The sequence below is a fragment of the Theropithecus gelada genome, chromosome 18 (assembly GCF_003255815.1).
Source record: "Theropithecus gelada isolate Dixy chromosome 18, Tgel_1.0, whole genome shotgun sequence".
NCBI classification, from domain to species: domain Eukaryota; kingdom Metazoa; phylum Chordata; class Mammalia; order Primates; family Cercopithecidae; genus Theropithecus; species Theropithecus gelada.
In genome coordinates this window covers 4,729,250-4,754,843 of record NC_037686.1, presented here as the reverse complement: position 1 = coordinate 4,754,843, position 25,594 = coordinate 4,729,250, and the positions used below count along the sequence as shown (strand labels likewise).

At 46.8% G+C, this 25,594-nt stretch overlaps 1 protein-coding gene across 3 annotated transcripts in view; it reads left to right on the top strand.

Moving 5' to 3' along the window:
- The first annotated feature begins 1,221 nt into the window (after positions 1-1,221).
- The window catches only part of MTCL1 (microtubule crosslinking factor 1), a 124,400-nt gene continuing 100,027 nt past the window's right edge, over positions 1,222-25,594 (top strand). Inside the window, exons 1-4 of one of the 3 annotated variants that reach the window (XM_025365366.1) lie at positions 11,742-11,797; positions 12,283-12,341; positions 12,801-13,025; positions 15,024-15,182. In XM_025365366.1, the coding sequence (XP_025221151.1) occupies positions 12,828-13,025; positions 15,024-15,182 (357 nt within the window). In that variant the 5' untranslated portion in view covers positions 11,742-11,797; positions 12,283-12,341; positions 12,801-12,827. Of the gene's footprint in view, positions 2,488-3,180; positions 3,336-11,741; positions 11,798-12,282; positions 12,342-12,800; positions 13,026-15,023; positions 15,183-25,594 lie in introns of those variants that run through there. The other 2 variants (XM_025365365.1, XM_025365367.1) reach the window with 2 other exon arrangements.

Below are 25,594 nucleotides of genomic sequence, written 5' to 3'. Positions count from 1 at the left end.
GGCCCTTATTCCTATGGACACTGGCCAACATCCAACGCCTGGGACATAAACTGCACCCAATGGGATGTGAACTGCACTTTACAGTTTGCACGGTGTGTTCTGGTATTTGCTCAATCTTCACACACACTCAGGTGGCAGTACGTTTTAATGATGCAGGCGAGGGAACTGGGGCTCTGAAAGGTCTAGTGCCTTCAAGAGGTAGAACCGGTGCCCGGGCTCCGGGCTGTCTAAGCGGAGAGCCTGCAGGACTCGGAATCCTGAGGACCTGGGTTTAAGCCCGCTCAGCCAGGGACTGGGTGAGGCATCGCAGGCAAGTGACTTCACCTCCCTGCGCCGGTGCCCTAGTCTTTACCGAAGACAGCAATTCCAATCCGGGACTGTGGTGAGGTTTAAATAAAACAATGCCCAGTAAGCGGCCAGCAGGCCTGGCTCGCAGCCGGAACTATAAATGCGAGTTCCCTTTCTGACCCCAGCTTGGCAAAGGCTTCTCCTGTTTGGGCAGCAGCTCCTCCTCTTCTGAACTCCCGAGGCCACAGGGGTGCCAACTGTGGAGCGCCCGCCGTGCCATTTTGACGCGAGAGCTGTGTCTGGTACCAGCGATCCTTAAAGGAGCTCGGGGACCAGGGACACAGCTTAGACAGGACGCGGGGGAGGGGACGGGCCTCGGGGAGGCGGGCGGCGGATGGAGGGGCACGAGGGGGGCGTTGTCAGCCGCGGCACATGCCTTCCCCAAGTGGCCGGTGCCGCCCCTTGCCCCCACTTCGCCTCCGCCTCTTCCCTTCCTCCCTAGCTCCTGGCAGCGCCTCTAGGGCCTCAAAAAGCAAGGAGGTCCCCGAGCGGCGAGGGCGCGTGGACCCAGCCTGCGCCTGCTCCCAAGGGCTCGCAGGCCCCGCCCCGTCCCTGCCGGGCGCCCCCCCCCCGGGAAGCGCAAGCCCCGCCCCTTCCCTCGCCCCTCCCCCGCGCGGCGCCGGCTGGCTGGAGGCGGGGCATGCGCACGGGCAGCGGGCGAGGGCGCGGGGTGGCGGGGCGCGCGCGTGCGGCTTCTCTCTGCCGGGAGCGGCGGGGGCGGGCGCGGGCCGTAGCGGGCCGGCGGTGGGCGGGGAGCGGGACGCGGGAGCCGGGCGCGCGCCGCCAGCGCCGCCGCGGCACCGGTGACCGCGAGCCCGGAGCGCGGGGTCCGGGGATGCGAGCGGCCAGGAGCCGCCGCGCTGCTGAGCCGGGAGAACTCGATCCACGGTGACCCCAGCGAGGGGCGAGCGCGGCGGCGGCGAACCCCGCGGGAATCCTTGGGGCCGGGGTGCGGGGGGCGGGGAACGGCGGGCGCGCGGGGCGCAGCCCGGGCGGGGCTGGGACAGTGATGAGCGAGTGCGCGGGGAGGCTGCACGCCGCCGCCGCCGTCGCCGCTCGGAGCGTCTGCCGCCTGAGCTGCTGCCCGCGGACCCCGCCATGGAGACGCTGAACGGCCCCGCGGGCGGAGGCGCCCCGGACGCGAAGCTGCAGCCGCCCGGCCAGCACCACCGCCACCACCACCTCCACCCGGTGGCCGAGAGGCGGCGGCTGCACCGAGCGCCCTCGCCCGCCAGACCCTTCCTTAAGGACCTGCACGCCCGGCCCGCCGCGCCCGGCCCGGCCGTCCCCTCCTCGGGCCGAGCCCCGGCGTCCGCCGCCCCGCGCTCGCCCAACCTCGCGGGCAAGGCGCCGCCCTCGCCGGGGTCCCTGGCCGCGCCCGGCCGCCTCTCCCGGCGCGGCGGCGGCGTCCCGGGCGCGAAGGACAAGCCCCCGCCGGGCGCCGGGGCCAGAGCGGCGGGCGGTGCCAAGGCTGCCCTGGGAAGCAGGAGGGCGGCGCGCGTGGCGCCCGCGGAGCCGCTGTCCCGGGCTGGGAAGCCTCCCGGAGCCGAGCCGCCGCCCGCCGCTGCCAAGGGCCGCAAAGCCAAGCGCGGCTCCCGGGCGCCACCCGCCCGCACCATCGTCCCCCCGACCCCCGCCGCTCGGATCCCTGCCGTGACCCTCGCGGTGACCTCGGTGGCCGGGTCTCCGGTCCGCTGCTCGCGCATCAGCCACACGGACAGCAGCTCCGACCTCTCCGACTGCCCCTCCGAACCCCTGTCCGACGAGCAGCGCCTGCTCCCTGCCGCCAGCAGCGACGCCGAATCTGGCACGGGCTCCAGCGACCGAGAACCCCCCCGAGGAGCGCCGACGCCGAGCCCCGCAGCCCGAGGAGCGCCGCCGGGCAGCCCCGAGCCCCCAGCGCTCCTCGCCGCGCCCCTCTGTCCCGGGGGCCGGAGCATCCCGGGCGGGGTTTCCGGGGGTTTCGCGGGGCCCGGCGCGGCGGAGGATGCCCGGGGTCGCGCGCCGCCGGAGCGACCAGTCCCCGGGACCCCCAAGGAGCCCAGCCTGGGCGAGCAGCCTCGGCTCGTGCCGGCGGCGGAGGAAGAGGAGCTGCTGCGGGAGATGGAGGAGCTGCGCTCGGAGAACGACTATCTCAAGGTGAGCCGCGCCTCGGCCGCAGGAGTCCCGGGGCGCCCCCAGAGGGCCTGGCTGCGGCCGGGACCCGCCAACCCCGCCTTCCTGGGCCTGTCCAGCGCCTTCTCCCTCCTGCCCTCCACGGTCCTGCCCCCGCATTGTCAGGCATTGGGAACTTAAGCCTAAACTTCTGGAAGGAGCAGCAAGACCTGGGGGTCTCCGCCAGTTCGCAACCCACTTCGCTGTTCTCGCGTCTAGAACTCTTGCCTCTCTTCGCTGACACTTTTACTTTTGTTGACCTGTTGGGGCCTAGGAGGCTGTAATCGTTTTGGGGACATCAGCCGACACCCCCGTCCCCGCTCAGAACGTGCCAGCCTCACTTGTGGGAACAGGTGATCCTTCGCCAGGGAGCTCTAGCCGGGCCACGTGCAGGCGTGGCGGTTCAGGACAATGCCACTGGGGGGCCCCGGCTGCGGACCCGCCCGCCCCTTCTGCAATAACAGAAAGAGCTGGGGGCCCTCGGGGTCTCCTGGGCTCCGACATCCCGGGTAGAGGGGGCCGCGCCGTTTTCGGTGACCAAGCTGAAGCTCAGTAGTGGTCCCTGGAGTGTGGCCCGGGTTGAGGAGCAACAGTGTTGCGCGGGCCAGTCCTTTGTAAGCATCCAGGAGCCGGCTTTCTGTGTCAGGAGAGGCCACGCCAGCACTTTCTAAGGAATCGCGGCGCCTGCTGCACTCTCTGAGTATTTTCCGGCAGGGCCTGCGGGCGGTGGCCTCTTAGTCGCCTTAGCACTGGGTGCTTAATCCGGCTCCATCTTTTCTCCACGGAGGGGGGCTGACGCTGCAGACGGGGTTCCCGGGGTCAGGACGATCCAGGTGACTTGAGAGAAAATAAGGGGAGTTGTACTGATAGCAACTGTTTTATTTATTGTAATCTTCAGGTTCGTAAACAACTCCAGTGGTATAAATCTGTGTATCTGTTAAGTCTTAGTGAGCAGCCTTCAAACCCAGGGGTGTGGCCCTGCGTCTTCAGGGGGTTATGTGATTTGAGCTGTTTTCTCAGCAAATGATGAGCCTAACCAATACGGGCCAGTTTTTGGCTAATGGGATTGAGGACTGGGTTTTAAGGTGAACGGTGGTGAAGTCTGCAGTTCACAATCAGAGCACGTTAACACTGCTGAGTGGTCCCAAGCCTAAATTTCTTATGGAGCTGCTCCAACCAGCTGAGCCTTGTAGTTATTTTACTTTGTGCAAGAAGTAACAGTGAGGCAGAGAAAGAGAGGTGACAAAATAAAGATTGGGACTTACAGCAAGATGTCTCAGATAGTATGTTTGCTTTTGTCACTTACTCTTAGGTAATAGACAACGGAGTGAAGTTCAAAGGCAACTATGTTGCGGGTGACTCCATCATGAAAGCAGCTGTTTTGTAAATCTCCAACAAATGTAAGCTCCCTGAGGGTGACAAAGATAATCTTGTTTCTGTATCCTGGGCTCTTAGCATAACCCCTGACTTACTTTCTGATTGAATGGTGTTTATCCAAGTGACTGGTATGCAAGGGAAAATTGTATTTCTTTAAAGAAGTGTCTCATTATACCTTTGATCTTAAGGTAGGCTATCCATCATTTTGAAGTTCATTCTTGGTTCAACTGGTTATTTGCTTTATTTTTTCGCAATGAATGAAATGTGTCTGAGCCTGGAGTCTCATATAGTATATTTGGTATTTCAGTGGATCTTCCCAATAACATAGTGTGGTGGTGGTGGTATCATGGTCATAACTACTATTTCACAGACGGAGATGCTGAGAACCTAAAACAGAAATGACGTGGCCAAGGTCATGCAACGAGTAAGTGGTGGCAGCTGTGTTTCCCCAGCGCCTCTGCCCATTTTACTGCACCGTGATGCAGCCCTATTTCCAGCGAGGCTGCTTTCCTCTGAGCACACTGCTTCTGAGTTGTTTTCATAGCTCAAAATGTTCCTTGTGGTGAGCTTTTCTAGGGGCCCTCTGTTTTCTTTTCAGGTGAGAGGGCCGTCATGCCCGTCTCTCCACTAGCCTGTGTACGAATGGTCACATAAATCCCACTGCCAGTGTTTCAGTTGTGAGGACTGTTCAGTTGCCATTTACTGGGGAGGAGGTGTCACTTGCATCCATTTACTCTGCCTGAGCCCACTTCCCCACCCTTCCTCTGGCAGCAGGGGAGAGAAGAGGGTTCTGAAGGAGGCTAGCAAACCAGATGATTACGTGTATGCATGTGAGGTGCTCACTTGGTCACTCAGAAGCTTAAATGACAATAGTTCAGTTCGGGAAAGAAACGCAAGGATCCGAATGGACTTTTTTTCTACAGGTCATGGAGCCTGCCCACATGTGCAAAATTGGATCCAGAGCTTCAGGGACCCCATGGGGCAGAGGCAGTAGTCATGCCTTTGCCTTTGCAGTGGTGGTTAGCGTGTGCCCCTTATAAATCAAAACTTCTCTTTTTGTTGTTTTCAGGGGTACTTTTTTCTGGTTTTTTTCTTTTCTTTTTTCTAAAGAGACAGAGTCTTGCTCTGTGGCCCAGGCTGGAGTGCAGTGGCATGATCATAGCTTATTGCAACCTTGAAACTATGGGCTCAAGTGATCCTCCTGCTTCATCCTGCTAAGTAGCTGGGACCACAGGTACACACCACCAAGCTGGGCTTTTTAAATTTTTTATAGAGACAGGGTCTGGCTATGTTGTCTAGGCTTGTCTTGAACTCCTGGCTTCAAGTGATCCTCCCTCCTTGCCGTCCTAAAGTGCTAGGATTACAAGTTTGAGCCTCTGTGCTCCGTAGGGGTACTTTTTAAAGAGGGTAGATAAAAGTACATCCTTGACCTGCTGCTTTGTTAGGGAGCTGCACAGAACTAACTCTCAGGATTAGATACAGCATCCATCTATTCCATTGTATCTGACAAGAGGCTTGGCCCACAGATTTTATGTTGCTGTATTCTGGAGGATTCCAAGTAAGTGCTGTCATCATTGTACAAGACTGTCGCAGTTTCTGAACTAGAATGACCAAAGCCCAATTCAGCAGAAAAATAAGTCCAGCAAAACCTTAGGAGGATGTCCTATGGATCAGGACATTTAAGTGGAATTATCTTGGCTTTTAGCCAGGCTGCTGTATTTTTTTATTTTATTTTATTTATTGTTTTTGAGACGGAGTCTTGCTGTGTCGCCCAGGCTGGAGTGCAATGGCGTGATCTCGGCTCACTGTACCCTCCGCCTCCGAGGTTTAAGCAGTTCTCCTGCCTCAGCCTCCTGACTAGCTAGGATTACAAGTGCCTGCCACCATGCTTGGCTAATTTTTGAATTTTTAGTAGAGACAGGGTTTCACCATGTTGGCCAGGCTGGTCTTGAACTCGTGACCTCAGGTGATCCGCCTGCTTTGGCTTCCCAAAGTGCTGGGATTGCAGGCATGAGCCACCGCGCCCGGCCTGGCCTGTATTTTTTAAAATAGCCAGTGTCAACAGAGAAGTGGACACCTTCTGTTGTGCTGTAACAGAGCACAATTTCATCATCTCTGACTCTGCTTTCTGTTCCTTCTCCACCTTCATCAAATGGTGCCTGGGTGACTAGGTGAAAAATGCAAAATCAATCCAGGTAGCTGGCTTTCTTGTGAAAACACAGACAGAAAAGCACTCTTGTTGTCCTTTGACCTCTGATAAACTCAAATACGTTTGGAAGTATTCTGAAATTCAAGTGAGCGCTTCAGTTGAGTTACCCAAAGGCCTGGGCTTCTCATAAAACCCAGGCACTTTCTTAATGTCGAGGACTTGGGTAGAGTGCTGGTGTGTTCCTTCCCTGCCAGGCTGCCAGGCCTCTGTTTTGCTCGAGTGCTCTGAGACAATCAGACAAGCCGGAATGCTCATTGTCAACATATTAATTATGTTCTCTGTTTCCGCAGGCTTTTCAGGAGGACTTAATCAGTTGGCATTTACTAGCCTATTTTGAAAATGCTTTTAGTGGCCATAACCTCACACCTCCCCCACCCCCAAAGAGTGTCCTCTTGCCATGCTAACCTCCACAGGGTGGGTGAGGATTGGGGTGGGAAGAGCTGTTTCTTTTTGCTTTGCTTTCTCAGTTATTTCATAGGAATTGTTTTTTGTTAAAAGAAAACAAGTTGGTGCTAGATATAAGGGCAGATAAAATTGGCTTCTTGGAGAGGAATGTGATTTCCTAAGGGAGAGGTTGAGCTTTAGTTTTATGGGTTGCAGTGTCTCACTGCTGATCCAAGCTTACCATCCTGCTTCTCATTGGAGTTAGCCTTTTGAGTTTCAAGCCCTGACCTGGTTAGTGACATTTGGCTGCCGGGCTGCCCAGGTGCCTGGGCTCAGTGTGGCCTGGGGATGGAGGGGCACTTGGAGAGGAGCGCAGGCGGTGCTCTGCTGCTGACGTGTCTCAGCGCCTCCTTGCTCCCTGCCTCCTACTCCTTTCTCTTTTGGAAGGGTTAACATGGACAGTATTCCCCATTCTTTCCCGATATTCGCTGTCCATACCCGCTGTGTATTCAGCCAGTGAAAGAGAGCGGCTGTGATCATTTTCAGTGGCAGCTAATGTAGGCGAGAGCTGTGGCCACCAGCTGCTGGCTGGACCATCACCTGGTAGACAGTGGGAGTGGCCCTGCACCTCCTTAGTTACAGCTGGAACTCTTGGAGGAGAACATTTCCCTTGTCCGGAGGGAAGTGAGGTGGATTATTCGTATGTTACAAAAGACAGTAGTTTCTGTCTGCCCAGAAGATAGAATTATTGCAGCGGTAGCCAGATGACTGCTTCTACCATCCAAACTGGGTCTATTTAAAGAGGAGGTGCTAAAATAGAGATAGTTACTGATTTTGGGTATTTAAAAGAGATTCAGATTTTCATATAGTTATTAACATGATTAAGAGTTTTCATCACTTTACTAAGAAACATGGATTTGGTTTTTATTATATATTTATGAATAACTATCCTGTTAGAGGTTTTCATCGAAACATGTAATTTTAATCTTGGTTTACTGTAGTGCACACGTGGTACCTCATTATTCCTCTAATTTGAGATACATGATAAGGCTTGATTTGTCAGCCACAGGCAAAGGGGAATAGTTGACCGGACTTCACAGTACTTCAAGATTTTGTTTTATATACAAAACTTAAAAAAGATACTTAATTAAAACTAGCTTTTCAATGAGATAATGATCTAACACTTAAGTATCCTCTAGACTTGGTGTTAATTCGGTAAAAAACTATTAAGGACAGTTTTTTTTTCTTATTTCCGTGTATAAAAAGACAATAGCAATTTTCCAATTTTATTTACTATCTTTTAAGTTACACCTGTCAGAAACATCATATGCTCTGCTAGATTTGGTGTACATAAACTTTTAGTAGGCAGATGTCGTTAAGGTTCTGCAATACAGTTTTCTACATTGGAGCATGCTGTAAGAAAATTAATGTAATGTTAGTTTGAAAATCGCTATCCATCATGACCCTAATTCCAATAATCATAGTTTTTGCTTTTCAGATGGCTGCTGCCAGCTTACATGGTTTATAATTTGCTTCTGTTTAACTGCTTTTCATTGAACCTGAAAATTACGTTTTTCTAGGCTCTCTGGGAAGAGTTGAAATACTGGCCCTGGTCCTATCTCTGCAACAGACCAGTTGCAGAAAGCCATTTATACTTATAGAATCTCAGTTTCCTCATTTTAAAGATGGGAGTATTAGCCAGGCATGGTGGCATGTGCTTGTAATCCCAGCTACTCAGGAGGCTGAGGCAGGAAGATCACTTGAGCCCAGGAGCTCAAGGTGGCTGGCAGTGAGCCATGGTTGCACCACTGTGCTCCAGGTTGGGTCACAGAGTAAGACCCTGTCTCTTTAAAAAAAGGAGGGAAGAGGCATGGATATCTTTGCCGCACATTGCAGTGTCTTCCTAAGAGCCAGTTGCTCTAATGGATATGCTTGTGTGTTATCACTTGTCGAGCTGTAAATGTTAGGCTGCTTTTATTGGTTTACACTGATGATTGGCTTTTAAAAGTACAATTGAAGGTCTGTTATTGTTTCATTCGTCCAGGTTGAAGCAAATAATTTATAGTATTTACTTGAAAGAGTGTGTGTTTGAAAACAGACAGGCCCGGGTTTGCAGTGTGGCTTCCGTTTACTAGATGTGAAGCTTTGGACACATGTAACTAGCCTCGGTTTTGTTTTTTTGTCTAGAAACTGTGTAATATGTTCCTGACAGGGTTGTTGTAGGGTTGGTAATGAGGGTGAGGTGCTTAATAAATGACGCCTGTTCTGTAAATTTAGGTAAAATATGAATTATAAGAGCAGTTATTTAAATACATGCAGTTATGGTGCATTAGTCCATTTTTATACTTCTGTGAAACACTAGACTGGGTAATTATTATAAAGATAAAAGGGTTTAATGGACTCACAGTTCCACATGGCTGGGGAGGCCTCACAATCATGGTGGAAGGCAAAGGAGGAGCATAGACACATATTACATGGAGGCCCGTAAGAACCGTGCAGGGGAACTGCCCTTTATAAAACCAGCAGATCTCTTTTGAGACTTACTCACTATCACGAGAACAGCACAGGAATAACCCGCCCCCATGGTTCAGTTACCCTCCCACTGGGCCCCTCCCATGACACGTGAGGATTATGGGAGCTGTAGCTCAAGATGAGATTTGAGTGGGGATCCATATGGTATGGGGAACCATATCATATGGTCTCTCCCTAATTTTCTTTTTTCTTTTCTTTATTTTTTTTGAGACAAAGTCTCACTCTGTCACCCAGGCTGGAGTGCAGTGGTGCCACCTCTGCTCACTGCAAGCTCTATCTCCTAGGTTCACGCAGTTCTCCTGCCTTAGCCTCCCGGGTAGCTGGGACTATAGGTGCCCCCCACCACGCCTGGCTAATTTTTTGTATTTTTAGTAGAGATGGGGTTTCACCGTGTTAGCCAGTATGGCCTCCATCTCCTGACCTCGTGATCCGCCTGCCTCGGCTTCCCAAAGTGCTGGGATTACAGGTGTGAGCCACCGCGCCCGGCCCCTAATTTTCTTTTCAGTACAACTAATGTTGGTGATATTTGTGCCAAAAAATATTGCTATTTACATCTGGCCTGCTCAATGATGTGGAGGCGTGGTTACATCTAGCCCTTGAACAGTTTTCATCACCTGTAACATATGTATGAAAATGTAGCATTTAACATTAGGGTGGATGTGGGTTCTCCTATTGCAAAGTCTGAAAGCTAGAGAGGTTTTATACCTGGAAGCTGTATCTTGCATCTTAGGGCTATATTGCATTTTAAAAACATTTGTCTGAGTTAAGATAATCCCAGGCATTAATGACTCTGGAAGGCTTTCTGGAAGGAAAAGCAACCACAAACCATTCTTCTCATGAACAGAATGGCCACAGTCACTGTATATTTGTATGTAGGGATATACATATACATATATTGACTTAGTGTTGAACATTTAGTGATTATTGCTTGTATTGAACTGATTTGTATTAATGATTCAGGAAAACAATTACCTCTTTACTCAGAAACAAGCATTGCTATTAGGTTCTTAAAGTCTGATCCATTAGTTTCATGGATGGGGTGTGAATCAAACTTGATGTTGATTTTTGAAGATTCAGAACTAACTTCCCACTCTATTGAAAGAGTGACAACCACAAGGCTCATTTTAAAGCGTTCAGTCTGCAGTTGACCTCCTCTAGGAGTGGGTAATGTAGGGGTACAGCTCCCGTAGGGCGTCATCAAAGCCTCAGTGATCAGGCGTCAGTAACAGCCTCCTCTTTGTGGAAGATTTCTGGAAGGTTGGCAAGCACTGTCCTGAAAGAGCTGTGTTCTCTGGTCCCCTGAAGAGCCCAGACCACCCATTCTGTTTATGTGTGTTCAGCTGATCAGCTCCTGTGCTCAGTTCAATAACTTCCAGTTCCAGCAGATCTTACCACAAGGACCAGGATTTACCAGGAGAGATTTCCACGGAGGAAAAAAGAAATTAAACTCGGTTAGAGTTCACAACATTTTCAGTGTTAAGATTGATCTTTCTTAAGACACATTAGGACATCTTATATTTTTAATATTTTCATCATTGGTATAGAAATTCTGTAGGAACATTTAGGAGCCAAGAAGAAGAACATTTTATGCATTTGACTACTGGGAAGTTGGTGAAGCTTTCTTCTTTAACATCTGTTCTCCTTGGTAGCCTATTGAAACAGGCTCCAGTTGAGTCCTGGTCAAGTGAGTAGCTCATTCTCTTGATGGGATAGTGTAGGCAGAGTGGAGAGAACCTACAGGCTGGATTGGGGGATGAGTTGCCATATCTGTGCCCTATCCAGTCGACCATTGTGTATAGCTAAGATTGACTGAAGCATCTTCGTCACCCCATTTTGTGCCGACTCTTATTTTTCCATAAGGATTCCCAATTTTATTTGTTGTGTTTCTTGTACTTAATCTTACCTAGGATAGACACATCTTCAGGAGATTTCTTTTTGTTCTTTTTTTTTTTTTTTGTCTGAGGCTCAGATGTTGGGCACGTTGTTTTATATTGTTAGTCAATTCCTGGTTTTAAGAATAAATACAGGATTAGCATGAGTGGTAAGAATCCAGGAACAAACTAAATAGCAGGGCAAGAATGGACAATTAGGGTGTCTAAGTGTAGGCGATACTTTTTTTTCTTGAACCTTAATATTAATTGAATAAAGTAAATGGGAATAACTGAGCGCATGCTATTCTGGAGGCATCTAAAACATCAATTATGAAACCAGTCAAGAAAACCCCTAGAGTGTTTTCTTAATCTTCCTCCTTCCAAAGTGTTCCTCCTTTAAATCTTGTGTAACACGTCAGTAGCGTGAGTATCTCATACCTGCAGCTACATCTGTAGGTTTGGGAAGAAGCTTTCATCATTGGGCTGCAAGACTGGAACAAAGCGAGCATGCAGTTGTGTCTGATGTTAGTTGGCTTTCTGACTTGGTGTTTGTAAGTGTTCACTGGCGCACCTGTGTGTTCATTCAGCAATATTTATTGAGGGCCTACCGTGTGCTCCATGCTGCTCTGGATGCAGAGAGAAGCAAGACAGACAAGCTTGCTCCCCTCTGAAGCTTACCTTGTTAGTGTAGGTGACAGACAGTAAGTAGGAAAAAATACCAATACTATTAGATGGCACTCAGAGGTGGGAAGGAAATAGAGCCAGCAAGAGACTAGAGACTTGGGGGCTGATGAGGGTGGTCAGGGGAGGCTTTGCATGACCTCAGGTTATATGATGGAATGAACTCTGCAGAGATCTGGAGTGGGGAGTGTTTTCAGAAGTGGGAATAGTAGGTAAGGTCTTGAGGCCTGAAGAAGCAAAGGTGCGAGCAGTCTCAGACCCTGCAAGGCTAGTCGTGGGCAGGGAGGGAGTGTGGCCAGGAGGCCCTAGGAGGCCTGGAAAGAAGGAAGCCCCTGGAGGGTTTGAGAAGGGAGTGAGGTGGTCTGATTTGCACTATAAAAGGATCACTCTGCTGGGTGGGGGACAGACTATAGGAGGATTAAAGGGCCAGCTGGGCAGTGGGCACCTGTGTGTCTCCACTTACATCTGTGTGTGGCTCCCCTCCCCCAGGGATGGAGGCCTGGACCAGGGTGATCCGTCCAGAAGGGGCACAGCTCTGGCTGAGGGCTTGGCTGCAAAATGGGAGGGAAGGGAGAGCCAGGAATGACTCCTTGGGTTCTCCTGTATTCACGGTACATTCCTGTGGACAGCAAAGAGTGGAGGTGTGGGAAATACAGGATGGGTGAATGGGAAAAAACATACCCAGTGTGTATTTAAAATAATGGAAAATGTCTCATTTGTGGATAGAGTCGCTTAGTCGATGCTGAGATGCGTCTTGTGGAACAGAATTTTTGGGACATTTGCAGGTATGTTACAGTTCCAGGGCAATTAGCAGTTGTTATCCTACTGAAGTGTATGTTCTTTGAAGGCAGGGTCCCTATGATTCATCTTAGTACCTAGATTATGCCTTAGAGATAAAGGCTTAGGTCAATGTTTGGTTTGAATCGAAAGGTTCGATTATCTGCAGAGTTGATTTGATTTGATTATGTAGGGAGATGTTGGGAGTGGGATAAGTTCTGAGAGGCCACAGTGAATAATCCAGTTTATTAGCTTCTGGTTACGTAAGATTTGAACAGATACTCAGTTCTATTATCTCGTGCAAATTTCCAGAGGTTCTGCTGCCTATCACACAGGCGTGGCCATGAGCTGATGGGTAAGCATGCAGGTTTTCGATATTTAGTATTGAGGAGCGGGGATGAAGGAAAGACACACCATCCTTTTTTGATGTACTTGGCTCATAAATCTTCTCTGTCTGGTTTGCATAGGATGAGTTAGATGAACTCCGTGCTGAGATGGAAGAGATGAGAGACAGTTATTTAGAGGAAGATGTTTACCAGCTGCAGGAACTTCGGCGAGAACTGGACCGTGCTAATAAAAACTGCCGAATCCTGCAGTACCGTCTTCGGAAAGCTGAGCAGAAAAGCCTGAAAGTGGCTGAGACAGGTCAGGTGGATGGCGAGCTTATTCGAAGCCTGGAGCAGGACTTGAAGGTGAGTGAGAGGGGTGGTGCGTGCACCCCCGAGGCTGCAGGACTGGCTGGCCACGTGCACATTGCCCTGGTGTTTTTTCCCTGCTTGTGTCTGTCTCTACAGATTGTAGCAGAAACAGTCTTGGTTTGCTTTATGGCTTATAGAGTGTGTGTAGTTGTGTGACTTTGACAGCCCAAGATTTAAATTTGTCATGATGTTAACTTTAAAAAAATGGGCCGGGCGCGGTGGCTCAAGCCTGTAATCCCAGCACTTTGGGAGGCCGAGACGGGTGGATCACGAGGTCAGGAGATCGAGACCATCCTGGCTAACACGGTGAAACCCCGTCTCCACTAAAAAATACAAAAAACTAGCTGGGCGAAGTGGCGGGCGCCTGTAGTCCCAGCTACTCGGGAGGCTGAGGCGGGAGAATGGCGTGAACCTGGGAGGCGGAGCTTGCAGTGAACTGAGATCCGGCCACTGCACTCTAGCCTGGGCAACAGAGCAAGACTCCGTCTCAAAAAAAAAAAAAAAAAAAAAAGAAAAAAAATGATAATAGTCTGTGATAACAAAGAATTAATACATGCCAATGGGTCTGACAATTGGATAGAAATTCTGCAGAAACTCTGAAAGATATGAAATTTAAAAAAAAAATCTATTTTAAAAAAACTCTATTATCAGTGTAGTCAAAGGCCACTCGTAAAAGTTGACCATATCACTTCACATTTTTTATTGTTATTTAGGTTTCTAGGATGCAGAAATCCTGACATTCCCATAACCCAAGCGAGACTTGTGTAGTGAGGATCTAACGCCAGGAGAAATCATCACAAATTGTCTAAGGTGTCTTTGAGAACCACTGGGAGAAGTGGGAATAATGGGAAGAAATCCCAGACTTTATGCCATTGTCTCCCCGTGGGCAGTGAGGCCCTCATGACCTGATTATCAAATCATTTATCTAGAGATGAATTATGCATACTGTTCTCTTTATTACCAGAGTACTTGTGAAATCTCATCTAGCCTTTCAGTGTGATAACAGGAAAAGAACCTCTGTAATTCTACCAAAGTTATAAACCACTAACAAAATGTCATTCAGTGTAATAAAGGGTGATTTATATTTCTCTTACAAGGCCTCTTTCCTCATTTGCTTTTAGAAAGTAAACATGTTTAACTGCTTTGCTCATTCAAATGGTTTACCATACCAGAGCCACAGTACAAAATTTAAAACTTGACTACATTGAACATCTTAAGCATGCAGCATTTTTTTTTATTATTTTAGACACAGGATCTTGCCCTGTCACTCAGGCTGGAGTGCAGAGGCACCATCATAGCTCACTGTTACCTCAAACTCCCTGGGCTCAAGCGACCCTCCCATCTTCACCTCCCGAGTAGCTGGGACTATAGGCACCACCATGCCTGGATTATTTTTTATTTTTATAATTTTTTTAGAGACAGGGTCTCACTGTGGTTCCCAGGCTGGGCTCAAACTCCTGACCTCAAGTGATCCTCCTTTCTTTGCCTCCCAAAGTGCTGGGATTACAGGCAACTTATTTGTTTTGTTAGCAGGTGGGTTCGGTATTACTTTAGTGAATAGAAATGTTTATTTGTTTACTATTATTTAAATTTCTCGCTTAAAGCCTGTGAGCCTGGGCAGAATTGGCATTCGTGGTGACCATCTATGGGGGAGGAGGGTTATCCAAAGTGGGCTTTAAAAACTATTTATTTTAAAGCCATTTAACTTTAGCAGTTGAGGGGGTTGTATACCAACTTTAGTGACAGTAATGTTAGCACGTTCTGATAATTCACCACTATCAGACCAGCCGGAGGGCCTTTTAGTCCAGATGTTGATTTCATTTTTAAACGAATCTCCTCCTCCTTTTAAAAATAGGTCGGTTATGTACTGCTAGGGTCTTTGCTATGTGGTGCAATATCATATTAATGATTTTGCCTCTGACGTTGTCTGATAGTACGCTTAGCACACACAAAGCCTCATATCCTGATAATGATCTCTGTGGGTCGATGCAGGTAGCCAAAGATGTATCTGTCCGATTGCACCACGAACTGAAGACGGTGGAGGAAAAGCGCGCTAAAGCTGAGGATGAAAACGAAACTCTCCGACAGCAGATGATTGAAGTGGAAATATCCAAACAGGCCCTCCAGAATGAGCTGGAGAGACTGAAAGAGGTAATCCAGAACCGTGGGGCTCCTGCCCCTTTGGATTTAATAAGGAGGAGCTTGGAACTCCACGTGCCCCCTTCTCGTTGTGGTCGAAAGCCGGGGTTGGCAAACTGTGGCCTGTTTGGCTCAGAAGTTAGGTTGTTTTTACATTTTTTTCCTAGCATGGTAAACAAACAAGCAAACAAGCAAAACTCGCAGGAAAGAAAGCCCCCAAAAGTAAAGAAGGCTATAGATTCAATACTGTGTGATGCTTGCAAAGCCTAAAGTATTTACTATCTGGCCCTTTATAGAAAAGGCTTATTGGGGCCTGGTCTAAAGCTAGTTTTTGTAATTACCACTCAGATGAGCTGACCATTAATTCCTTTGATGTGTCCAAGTGGAGGCTATTATTGCTAGAATACAGAATTAAGAAGGAGCTTTTTTCCCCAGAGTCTTCTCCAGTGAACTGGAAAGTATGTTATGGTTGTCTATGAAAGCTGTGTAAACAGACAATGTATGTATGCCACCTATGTAGCTAAAATGAGTTAAATATAGACATTTTTAAAGTTTAGGGAGTGATTTTTCTAGCAAAGTAGTCTGGAAAATGAATTTTTTTTTCTCATGTGCATACAGCAATGCGAATCCTGTTTTGTTATTGACTTCCATTATAAGATTAAAGCAGAGTGTTTTCTTGGAAAATGTCCTGCATGTGTTGAAATTAAAAGCCTTTGGCGAAGGCTTTAAGCTTACAGTGAATTCTGGCACGTTACCTGCACCTGCCAACAGCCTTGCTTAGTGGCTCATTTTTCCTTTGGAAAAGTTTCCTGATTCACACGGTTCTTCCCTATCCATGCTCCCTCCCATCCGCCGCACCTGGTTCTGGCCCGAAAGGCTCTGGGTGGAGGTGTGCGTGTGTGGTGCAAGTCCTGCTCTCAGGGCGCCTCCATTTCAATCAGGTGCATAGATAATAAACAAATCACAGCAAAGTAGCAGGCGTGCCCCTCTCTGCTTCTGCCCCCACCCCTCTGCTCACAGCTGCCTAGGCCTCCCTGCTCTTCGCACGCATATCCTCAGGGAAGGTTCTTTCTCCAGGCACTCACCTGTGGCTCATTCCCTTATCTCTTTCGGGTCCTGAGATTCACTCACCCCCTCCCCTCAACACTGGTGAAATTTGTCCCCATCTCCACCCTGGCCAGCCCTGTTCACCTTCCCATCTGACAGATGTATTCTGGGACATCATTTGTCTATTGTCACCGCTTATCTGACAATGCTGTGTTTTCTTTCTCTGTCTTTCATCCCTGCCCTCCTTTACTGGTGCCCCTTCGGATCACAAGCTCTGTGGGGCAGGGACAGGGGCTTTGTCTGTCTGGCTTACTGTGGGGCCCTCATGCCTGGAACATGCTGGGTGGAGGAATGAATGAGGGAGCAGAGCATAGAGCTGTGTGATCACAGCGTGCCTGGGAGATGAGGTGGCCTCCCAGAGGAAGAGGTTAGCTTCTGGGAGCTTGCTTTCATCACAGGTAACCCTCACCCCTTAACTTACACTTGTATCTGCCCCCAGGACTCCAGCAATTTGTCCTCTAACTGAGGAGCTCTGCCTCAATTAAAGTACCAGTTGCTGGTACTTTACTTCCCTCCCATTCCTTTGTTCTAAGTTTGCTGGAATAATTTCCTTTCTCAGTTTGAGCCTGACCTTAACAGTTAGAGGGTAGAGAAAATAGTTTACAGTTGACTCTGGAACAACGTGGGGTTGGGGGGCATGGGGGTCACCTCCTGTGCAGTTGAAAATCTGTGCATGTCTTGTAGTCCTAGAGACCAGGGAGGCAGAGGCGAGAGGATTGCTTGTGCCCAGGACTTTGAGGCCGGCTTGGGCAACACAGCAAGACCCTGTTTCTTAAAGAAAAAAAGAGAAAATAATGTATATAGCTTTTGACTGCCCCAAAACTTAACTAATAATAGCCTACTGTAGACTGGAAGCCTTACTGATATAAAATAGCCAATCAACACATACTGTGTATGTTGTATGTATTATGTACTGTATTCTTACAATAAAGCTAGAGAAAAGAAAACATTGTTAAAATCAGAAGGAAGAGAAAATATATTTATTGTTCATTAAGTGGAAATGGACCACCGTAGAAGTCTTCATGCTCATAGTCTTCACATTGAGTAGATAGAGGAGGAAGAGGAGGGTTTGGTCGTGCTGTCTCGCGTGGCATAGGTAGAAGATTTGAGTGTAAGTGGACCTTCACAGTTCAAACATACGTTGTTCAAGAGTCAACCATAGAAGTATATTTTATAAAATTTTATATGTGTATACATTTGTGTATAAATATATAAACATATAAATCTATATTTTAAGTAGATGAAGATTCTTTTGCATACATTTAAATGGATTTGTGTAGGACTTGGCATCTCTTTGGAGGAAGAAACGATTATTGTTGCTCTTGACATTCAAAAGCAAGGCCAGGGTGAGACAAAGATCTTCAGAGAGCCTGATGCTGGCTCAGGGTGGATGTGAGGAGAGAATGGAGAGGGATCATCCCTCCCTTTGTAGGTTAGAATTACTGAGAGGAATTGTTCAATTAGGATGAAATAAGTATTTTACTTCCAGAATTGCACTCAGCGTGGTGGGACCGTATATTTACACCAAACTTCTAAATGAATCATAAAACTGACAGGAGTCCCAGGAGGGTTAGATGCTGGTAGATTAAACTGGAAGCAGAGAACGATGGCATCTCGTGATACAAGGTTCAAAGGTGGTGGAGGAAATATTTATTGGAAAATGAGAATGGGTTCTTTTTGCAAAAGCCAGTACAAACAGGCTAAGCTTTGCTCTGGGGTGAGGGTAATATTTTTTCTATCCTGAGCCTCACTTTTTGTTGTTCACCCCTGGAGTTTTGTAAATGGATGTGTGACCTCCTGAAAACGGCAAGGACAGTTCATGGGTTGTGTGTCTGAGCAGCAGCAGTTGTCGCAGGTGTGTGTGTATCCCCTCGGCCTCAGGGGTCTGTGAGACAGCATCTCCGTGCTTTTTTTCCTCTGGAGCCACCACTCCCTTCTCTCTGAAGCTCTAGACTGTTTTCAGCTGCCTAGTGGACATCTCCAATATGAGTTTTTCCTAGCACTGTAGACTCTGTCCAGAAGAAACTCATCGCCCCTTGCGCCACCCTGCACCTTCTCTGTCTCCTATTTGTGTAACGGTCCCTGAGTCCTTTCAGTCCCCAAGGCTGACAATGGTGTTACCCTTAACCCTCTTCTCCCTTCTTCAGCTGCTTGCTCAGTGCTGTAGGTTCGGCTTTTGCAGGCTTTGGACATTTCTTTCTCACTGATACCTGATAGAACATGAATGAACCTTGAAAATCTGCTAAGTAACAGAAGTCAGACATACTGTTTGATTCCATTGATAAGAAATATCCAGAGTAGATGAATTCATATAGACGGAAAACAGATTCGTGGTTTCCAGGGGCTGGGCAGAGGGGAGAAGTGGAACCAACTGCGTAATGGGCAGGCGGTTTCCTTTTGGGGTGATGAAAATGTTTTAGAACGAGATAGATGTGGTGGCTGCACAACCCATGAATGTACTAAATGCCACTGAGTTGTGCCCTTGAAAATGGCTTGTTTTCTGTTACGTGAATTTTAACCTCAGCACTTTGGGAGGCTGAGGTGGGTGGATCACCTAAGGTCAGGAGTTCGAGACCAGCCTGGCTAACATGATGAAATCCTGTTTCTACTAAAAATACAAAAATTAACCAGGCGTGGTGGCACGCACCTGTAATCCCAGCTACTTGGGAGGCTGAGGCAGGAGAATCGCTTGAACCCAGCAGGCCGAGGTTGCAGTGAGCCGAGATCATGCCATTGCACTCCAACTTGGGCAACAAGAGCGAAACTCCATCTCAAAAAAAAAAAAAAAAAAAAGATTTTTCTTTCTCCAGCCTATCCATACTTTTACCAGTCCCCCACCTCAGACGAGTATTTGAGAGCTGACAGTGTGGGCTGACCACGCACGTTGAATGTATACACGATTTCTAGTCCTTTCCTTTTCTCGCTGCATGCCAAAATTCTGACCATCTCACTCTGCTTAGACAGACAGACCTGCCTTGGCTTGTCTAACTCTTCCGCATGACACAGCAGCCTATTACCCTTTGACCCATCCCTGGCGCGCTGTTGGGTTTGCCACTCCAGGGCTGTAGACGTTGGCCTGAAATGGAAGAGCGGTTTAGAAGGATGACGGGGACTGTGCACTCTGATTCTTTTTGAACTGCTAGAGGTGTGTCTTTGAAAAGTTACTTTCTCTATTGATGAAAAAGGGCTGATCTGGCTAGAATTGTCCCTTCCCACTAGCCAGCTTCTCGCTGGCATCCTGTGCCTGTTCACTCTTGGAGTCTGTGACCCCAGGCACCCACATGCCCTCAGCTTGTACCAAAGCTCAAACAATTTTCATCTTTTTTTTTTTTCCTGATATATTTCTTCTAGTATTCAACTCTACCTATAGCGGAGTCTCTCAAAAAGTAGAAAATGGTTAACCTTGGCTTAGTTTCCACTTCTTAGATTGCCCTAATTCTTTCACTGAACAATATTTCATTCTACCCCCAATTTTTAGAGTTCTATTACATGCTAGACACAAATAACAACTAGCCAGGTTAGCCAGCACTTATAGGGATGAGAGACATGTTCTAGATCATTCCGGTGAGCTCAGGTTATTGAAAAGAGTCCCAGGGAACCAACTAAGAGACGGCTTCTTGTGGCCGCCTTTTCTCAAGCTCAGAAAATGACATGGATTCCCTGGGTTTGGTTGAGACTTCTTTTGTGCATAGTAAATCATCAGATTTTGTAATAATTCCTGTGTACTTGAGAGGAACATGTTTTGGGGTGCAGACTTTGATTTAAATCTATTAGATTGAAGACTTTAATTGTAACCCACAGCAAAAAGGGCATCATCAGTCAATATACAACTATAAACAAAAGTTTAACAAAGTAATGCTTAACTTTGTCATTTGGGGTGCACTCCGTTATTTTCCATTCAGTTAAAAAATTTTTTAATGGTGGTTATAAGATTGATTTATAGTTCATTAGTGTATTGTTGCAATTTGGGAAAATGTGTTAACTCATTTGTTCACTGTATACAAATTTTCTATATCCTTTATAGCTTTTTGTCCCATTATAATTATGCATTTTAATTTTATTCTTGTAATTTGTCAAACTTTGCCTTATGTATTTTGATGCCAAATTTTTAAGTGAAAACAGATTTAGGACTCTTCCTCGTGATGAGTTATTCCCTTTATCAGTTGGTAATGACCTCTTTCTTCTAATGTATTGCTTTTTGCTCTAAAGTCTTTTTTATCTGCTTTCATCATCTATACCAAATTTCTTTTGGATAGTGTTGGCTTGGGATAGCTTTTGTTTCTGTTTGTTTTTTTTTTTTCCTTAAACAACAGACATTTATTTCTGCCAGTTCTAGAGGCTGGGAAGTCGAAAATCAAAATGCTAGTCAGTGTGGTTCTTGGTGAGAGCCCTATTCCTTGCTTACAGATAGCTGCCTTCGTGCTGTGTTTTCATATGGCAGAGAGCATAAGAGTGAGAATAAGAGAGGAGAGAGAGCGAGCGAGCGACAAGCACATGTTCTGGTGTTTCTTCCTCTTTTCATAAAGATATTAACCCCATCATGGGGCCAAGGCCCCACCTCTGTAGAACTGAGGGTCAGGGCTTCCACATATGAATTTGGGGGAGGGCATAAACATTCAGTCCATAAAAAGGGGAGACAAGAGGAGGCAAGTTAGGAGGCTTCTCCAGTAAATCCTTGAGAGAGATAGTGGTGATCTGAACCCCAGGGTTTTGGTAATTCTTTTAAAAATTCTTTTCAATTTTAGATTCGGAGGCATGTGTGCAGGTTTGCTACATGAGTATCTTGGACAATAGTGAGGTTTGGGCTTCTAGTGCACCCACCACCCAAACGGTGAACATTGTACTCGGTAGATAATTTGTTTAAACCCTCACCACCATCCCACCCATTCTCCCCGCCTAAGGACTACCCAGTGTCTGTTATTTACATCTTTGTATCTATGTTTACCCATTGTTTAGCCCTCACTTGTGAGAACATGCAGTATTTGATTTTCTGTGTCTGAGTTATTTGACTTAGGATAATGGCCTCCAGCTCCATCCGTGTTGCTGCGAAAGACAGGGTTTCATTCTTTTTTATTGCTGCATAGTAGTCCATAGTGTATGTATAACACACTTTCTTTATCTAATCGTCTATTGATGGATACTTAGGTTGATTCCATGATTTTGCTATTGTGAATATTGCTTTAATAAACATATGAGTGTAGGTGTCTTTTTTATATAATGATTTATTTTGGGTAGATGCACATTAGTGAGATTGCCGGGTCTATTTTTACTACTTTGAGAATTCCCCGTACTGTTTTCCATAGACTTGTACTAATCTGCATTCCCACTAACAGTGTATAAGAGTTCCTTTTCCTCCATATCCATGCCAACATCTGCTGTTTTTTGATGTTTTAATAACAGCCATTCTGACTGGTGTTTGATGATATCTTATGGTGGTTTTAATTTGCATTTCTCTGATGATTAGTGATGTGGAGCATTTCTTCATGTTTCTTGGCCACTTGTATGTCTTCAATTGAGAAATGTCTGTTCATGTCCTTTGCATAGCCTGGGATAGCTTTTCTATGGTTTCTTTAGTTTCTATTTTTCTATGTCATTATGTTTTCTGTGTATTTCTTGTGAACAGAATGTAGCTACATTTTTAAAAAATGCGATCCCAGACTCTTTTTTAAACTGATAAATTTAATCCATGTATATGCATTGTGGCTACTGATGGTTTGAGTTTATTTCTATCATTGTATTTTATTTCTTTATTTTCCCTGCTTGTTCTTTCTTTCTCTCTCTCTCTCTCTCCTTCCTTCCTTCCTTCCTTCCTTCCCTCCCTTCCTTCCTTCCCTCCCCTCCCTCCCTCCCTCTCCCCTTTCTTTCTTTCTTTGACTTCTGTTTGAGTTTTTAATTCTGTGTCTTAGTTGGGCAGTTATACATTCTATTTTTGTTATTTTAATGATTACTCACATATTTAATATGCATGTTTGAAGTTTAAAACTAATAATTAGCTGTATTCTCCTCCTGAAGAATACAACCATCTTAGAAAGCTTCAACTTTAATCAAATCTTGTCTTTCATATGTTTTATATCATTTTAGTTTCATCTTTTTAAAATGACCCTTTAAAAACTTATTTAATAGCTAATGCTTGTTTAGATTAATTTACAGTCAATTCAATTGCCAGTTTGTTTACTTATCATTGCTTCTTGAGTGTTACTCCTGAGTTCGGTTTCCTTCTTGCTGATCTTTTAATACATCCTTCAGGGGTTCTTTTCAGTAAGCAGTATTGCCTGAAATGCCTTCATTTCATAATGTCTTGAAATCTATTTAGTTGGGCATGGAATTCCAACACTTTGAAGATAATATTTTATTATCTTTTGGCTCATTTTGCTATAGAGAGGTCTGCTGTCAGCATAATTTTTATTTTTGTAGCTAATCTGTCTTTACTTCCTGATGACTCTTATGCTTTTCTTTTTGTGTTTGGTATTCTATAGTTTCTGTCCACTTTGTCTAGATTTATTCTTATTTTGCTCAGCATTCACCGTCAGTCTGATTAAATCTGTCATGAAATCTGGAGAGTTTTCACTCCAAATAGTGTTTGATAGTGAAATTTTGTCAAATCGTATTTCCTTTCATCACCTGTATTCTTTCTAAAACTTCTGCTAGTCTCATGTGGGGCCTTCTTATGTTGCCCATTCTTTTTTTTTTTTTTTTTTTTTTTTCCTCTGAGACAGGGTCTCGCTCTGTCGCCCAGGTTGGAGTGCAGTGGTGTGATCTCGGCTCACTGCAACCTCCACCTCCGGGGTTCAAGCGATTCTCCTGCCTCAGCCTCCCAAGTAGCTGGGCTTACAGGCACGTGCCACCATGCCCAGCTAATTTTTTTTTATTTTAGCAGAGACAAGGGTTTCACCATGTTGGACAGGCTGGTCTCAAACTCCTGACCTTAGGTGATCCACCCGCCTCGGCCTCCCAAAGTGCTGGGATTACAGGTGTGAGCCACCACACCCAGCTGGATGGCTTGCTTATTGTACTGTTTTTTGAGACAAGGTCTTGCTGTCGCCCAGGCTGGAGTCCAGTGATGTGATCACAGCTCACTGCAGCCTGGACCTCCTCGGGCTCAAGCAGTCCTCTCGCCTAAGCGCCTTTCACCCCCACCCCGGGCCCCGAGTAGCTGGGACTACAGGCTAGTGCCACCGTGCCCAGCTAATTTCCATATTTTTTGGAGAGACAGGGTTTTGCCATTTTGCTCAGTCTGGTCTCAAACTCCTGGCCTCAAAGGATCCTCCTGCCCTAGCCTCCCAAAGTGCTGGGATTACAGGCGTAAGGCCTGCCTGTTATATATTTTTTTCTCATTGTTGAGTTTTGAGAGTTCTTTGTACATTAAATTAATTAATTAAAAATTTTTTAGAGACAGGGTCTCCCTCTGTCACCCAGATTGGAGTACAGTGGTATAATCGTGGTGTACTGCCACCTTGAACTCCTGGGCTCAGGGGATCCTCTGCCTCAGCCGTCTGAGTAACTAGGACTACAGTTACACGCCACCGCACCCAGCTGACTGTAGAAAATCTTTTGTAGAGCTGGGGTCTCGCAGTGTTGCCCAGGCTGTCTCAAACTCCTGGACTCAAGTGATCCTCTTGCTTTGGCCTCCCCAAGTGTTGGGATTTTAGGTGTGAGCCACTGAGCTTGGTGTGTCTTAGATACAAGTCCTCCATTGGATATATGGTTTGCAAATATTTTCTCTTACTCTGTAGTTCGTCTTCTCATCCTCTTACAGGGTTTTCTCAGGGCAAAAGTTTTTAGTTTATGAAGCCCAATTTACGAATGATTCCTTTTATGGTATCAATTTTAAGAGCTCTGTGCCTAACCCTACGTCCTGAATATTTTCTCTTCTGTATTTTTCGGAAAGTTTTATTGTTTTACATTGCACATGTATGTCTGTGATCCATTTTGAATTAATTTTTGTATATGGTGTGAGACTTAGGTCAAGTTTCATTTTTTTGGCCTGTGAACGTCCGGTTACTCTGGCACCGTTTGTTGAAAAGACCACCTTTCCTCCATTGAATTACTTTTGCATTGTTGTCAAAAATCAGTTGGGCACATGTGTTTGGGTCTATTTCTGGGTTCTCTGCTGTGTTCCATTGATCTCTGCCAGAGCCACCCAGCCTTGATCTCTTAGCTATGTATGTCCTGAAAGTGCTTTCTTGGTACAGAGTCCATGCCAGTCTCATTTTGGTCCCTCAGTGGCATTTTGGCCTACTCACCTCTTTGCTTTCAGTATGTCTGTGTGTCTCTACACAGCCTCATCCTTATGAAACGCTGGATAAATATTTGTTCCATGGGTGAAGTTTTTATCATCTTTATTTTCCCTCGAGAAAGAGCCAAAACATCATTTAAAAATCTCTTGCTGAGGAATTTCTGATTCTTTATATCATTACCTCAGGATAGTTAATAAAAGCCAGTAATTCCACTGTAGGTCAAGCTTTTTGACAATGACTGTGAGTCATGAAATTGCCCTGTTTGGTTAGTGATAAGCGAAGCCGCTTCTGTTCATCAACTTCCTGAACGTCAGCCAGGCTCCTCGCTGGGCTTGGACAACACCGGCTTGTGCCCTGTGTGCCGTACAGCTGCCTTCTTTTTATTTCCTGTGCAGTCTCACCCACAGCACTGCAGGCTCGGGGGGACCTTTTAGGGCAGATTATGGTACCCTTGGGATGGCTGCATCGGACACAGCTATGCTATTTGAGCAACCTGTTACTGTGCAGACTTCCCAAGAGATTGAAGATCCATCTATTTCTGCCCTTCTCTAAGATAGCCTTTTTTGGAAAATGCGAATCTCTGATAATGTGCAGGGCGTTTCAACATTTTACCTTCATGTTAGAATGGAACCTCTGACTTGTTGTGAAACGGGCACTGTGCTTCAGTCGCTTTTCTTAAAAATAATTGGCCAGGCGCGGTGGCTCACGCCTGTAATCCCAGCACTTTGGGGAGGCCGAGGTGGGTGGATCATGAGGTCAGGAGATCAAAACCATCCTGGCTAACATGGTGAAACCCTGTCTGTACTAAAAATACAAAAAATTAGCCGGGCGTGGTGGCGGGTGCCTGTAGTCCCAGCTACAGGGAGGCTGAGGCAGGAGAATGGTGTTAACCCAGGAGGCGGAGCTTGCAGTGAGCCGAGATAGTGCTACTGCACTCCAGCCTGGGCGATAGAGTGATACTCCGTCTAAAAAAAAAATAAAAATAAATAATAATGATAATTAAAATAGGCTAGGTGCGATGGCTCACGCCTGTAATCCCAACACTTTAGGAGGCCGAGGCAGGCAGCTCACCTGAGGTCA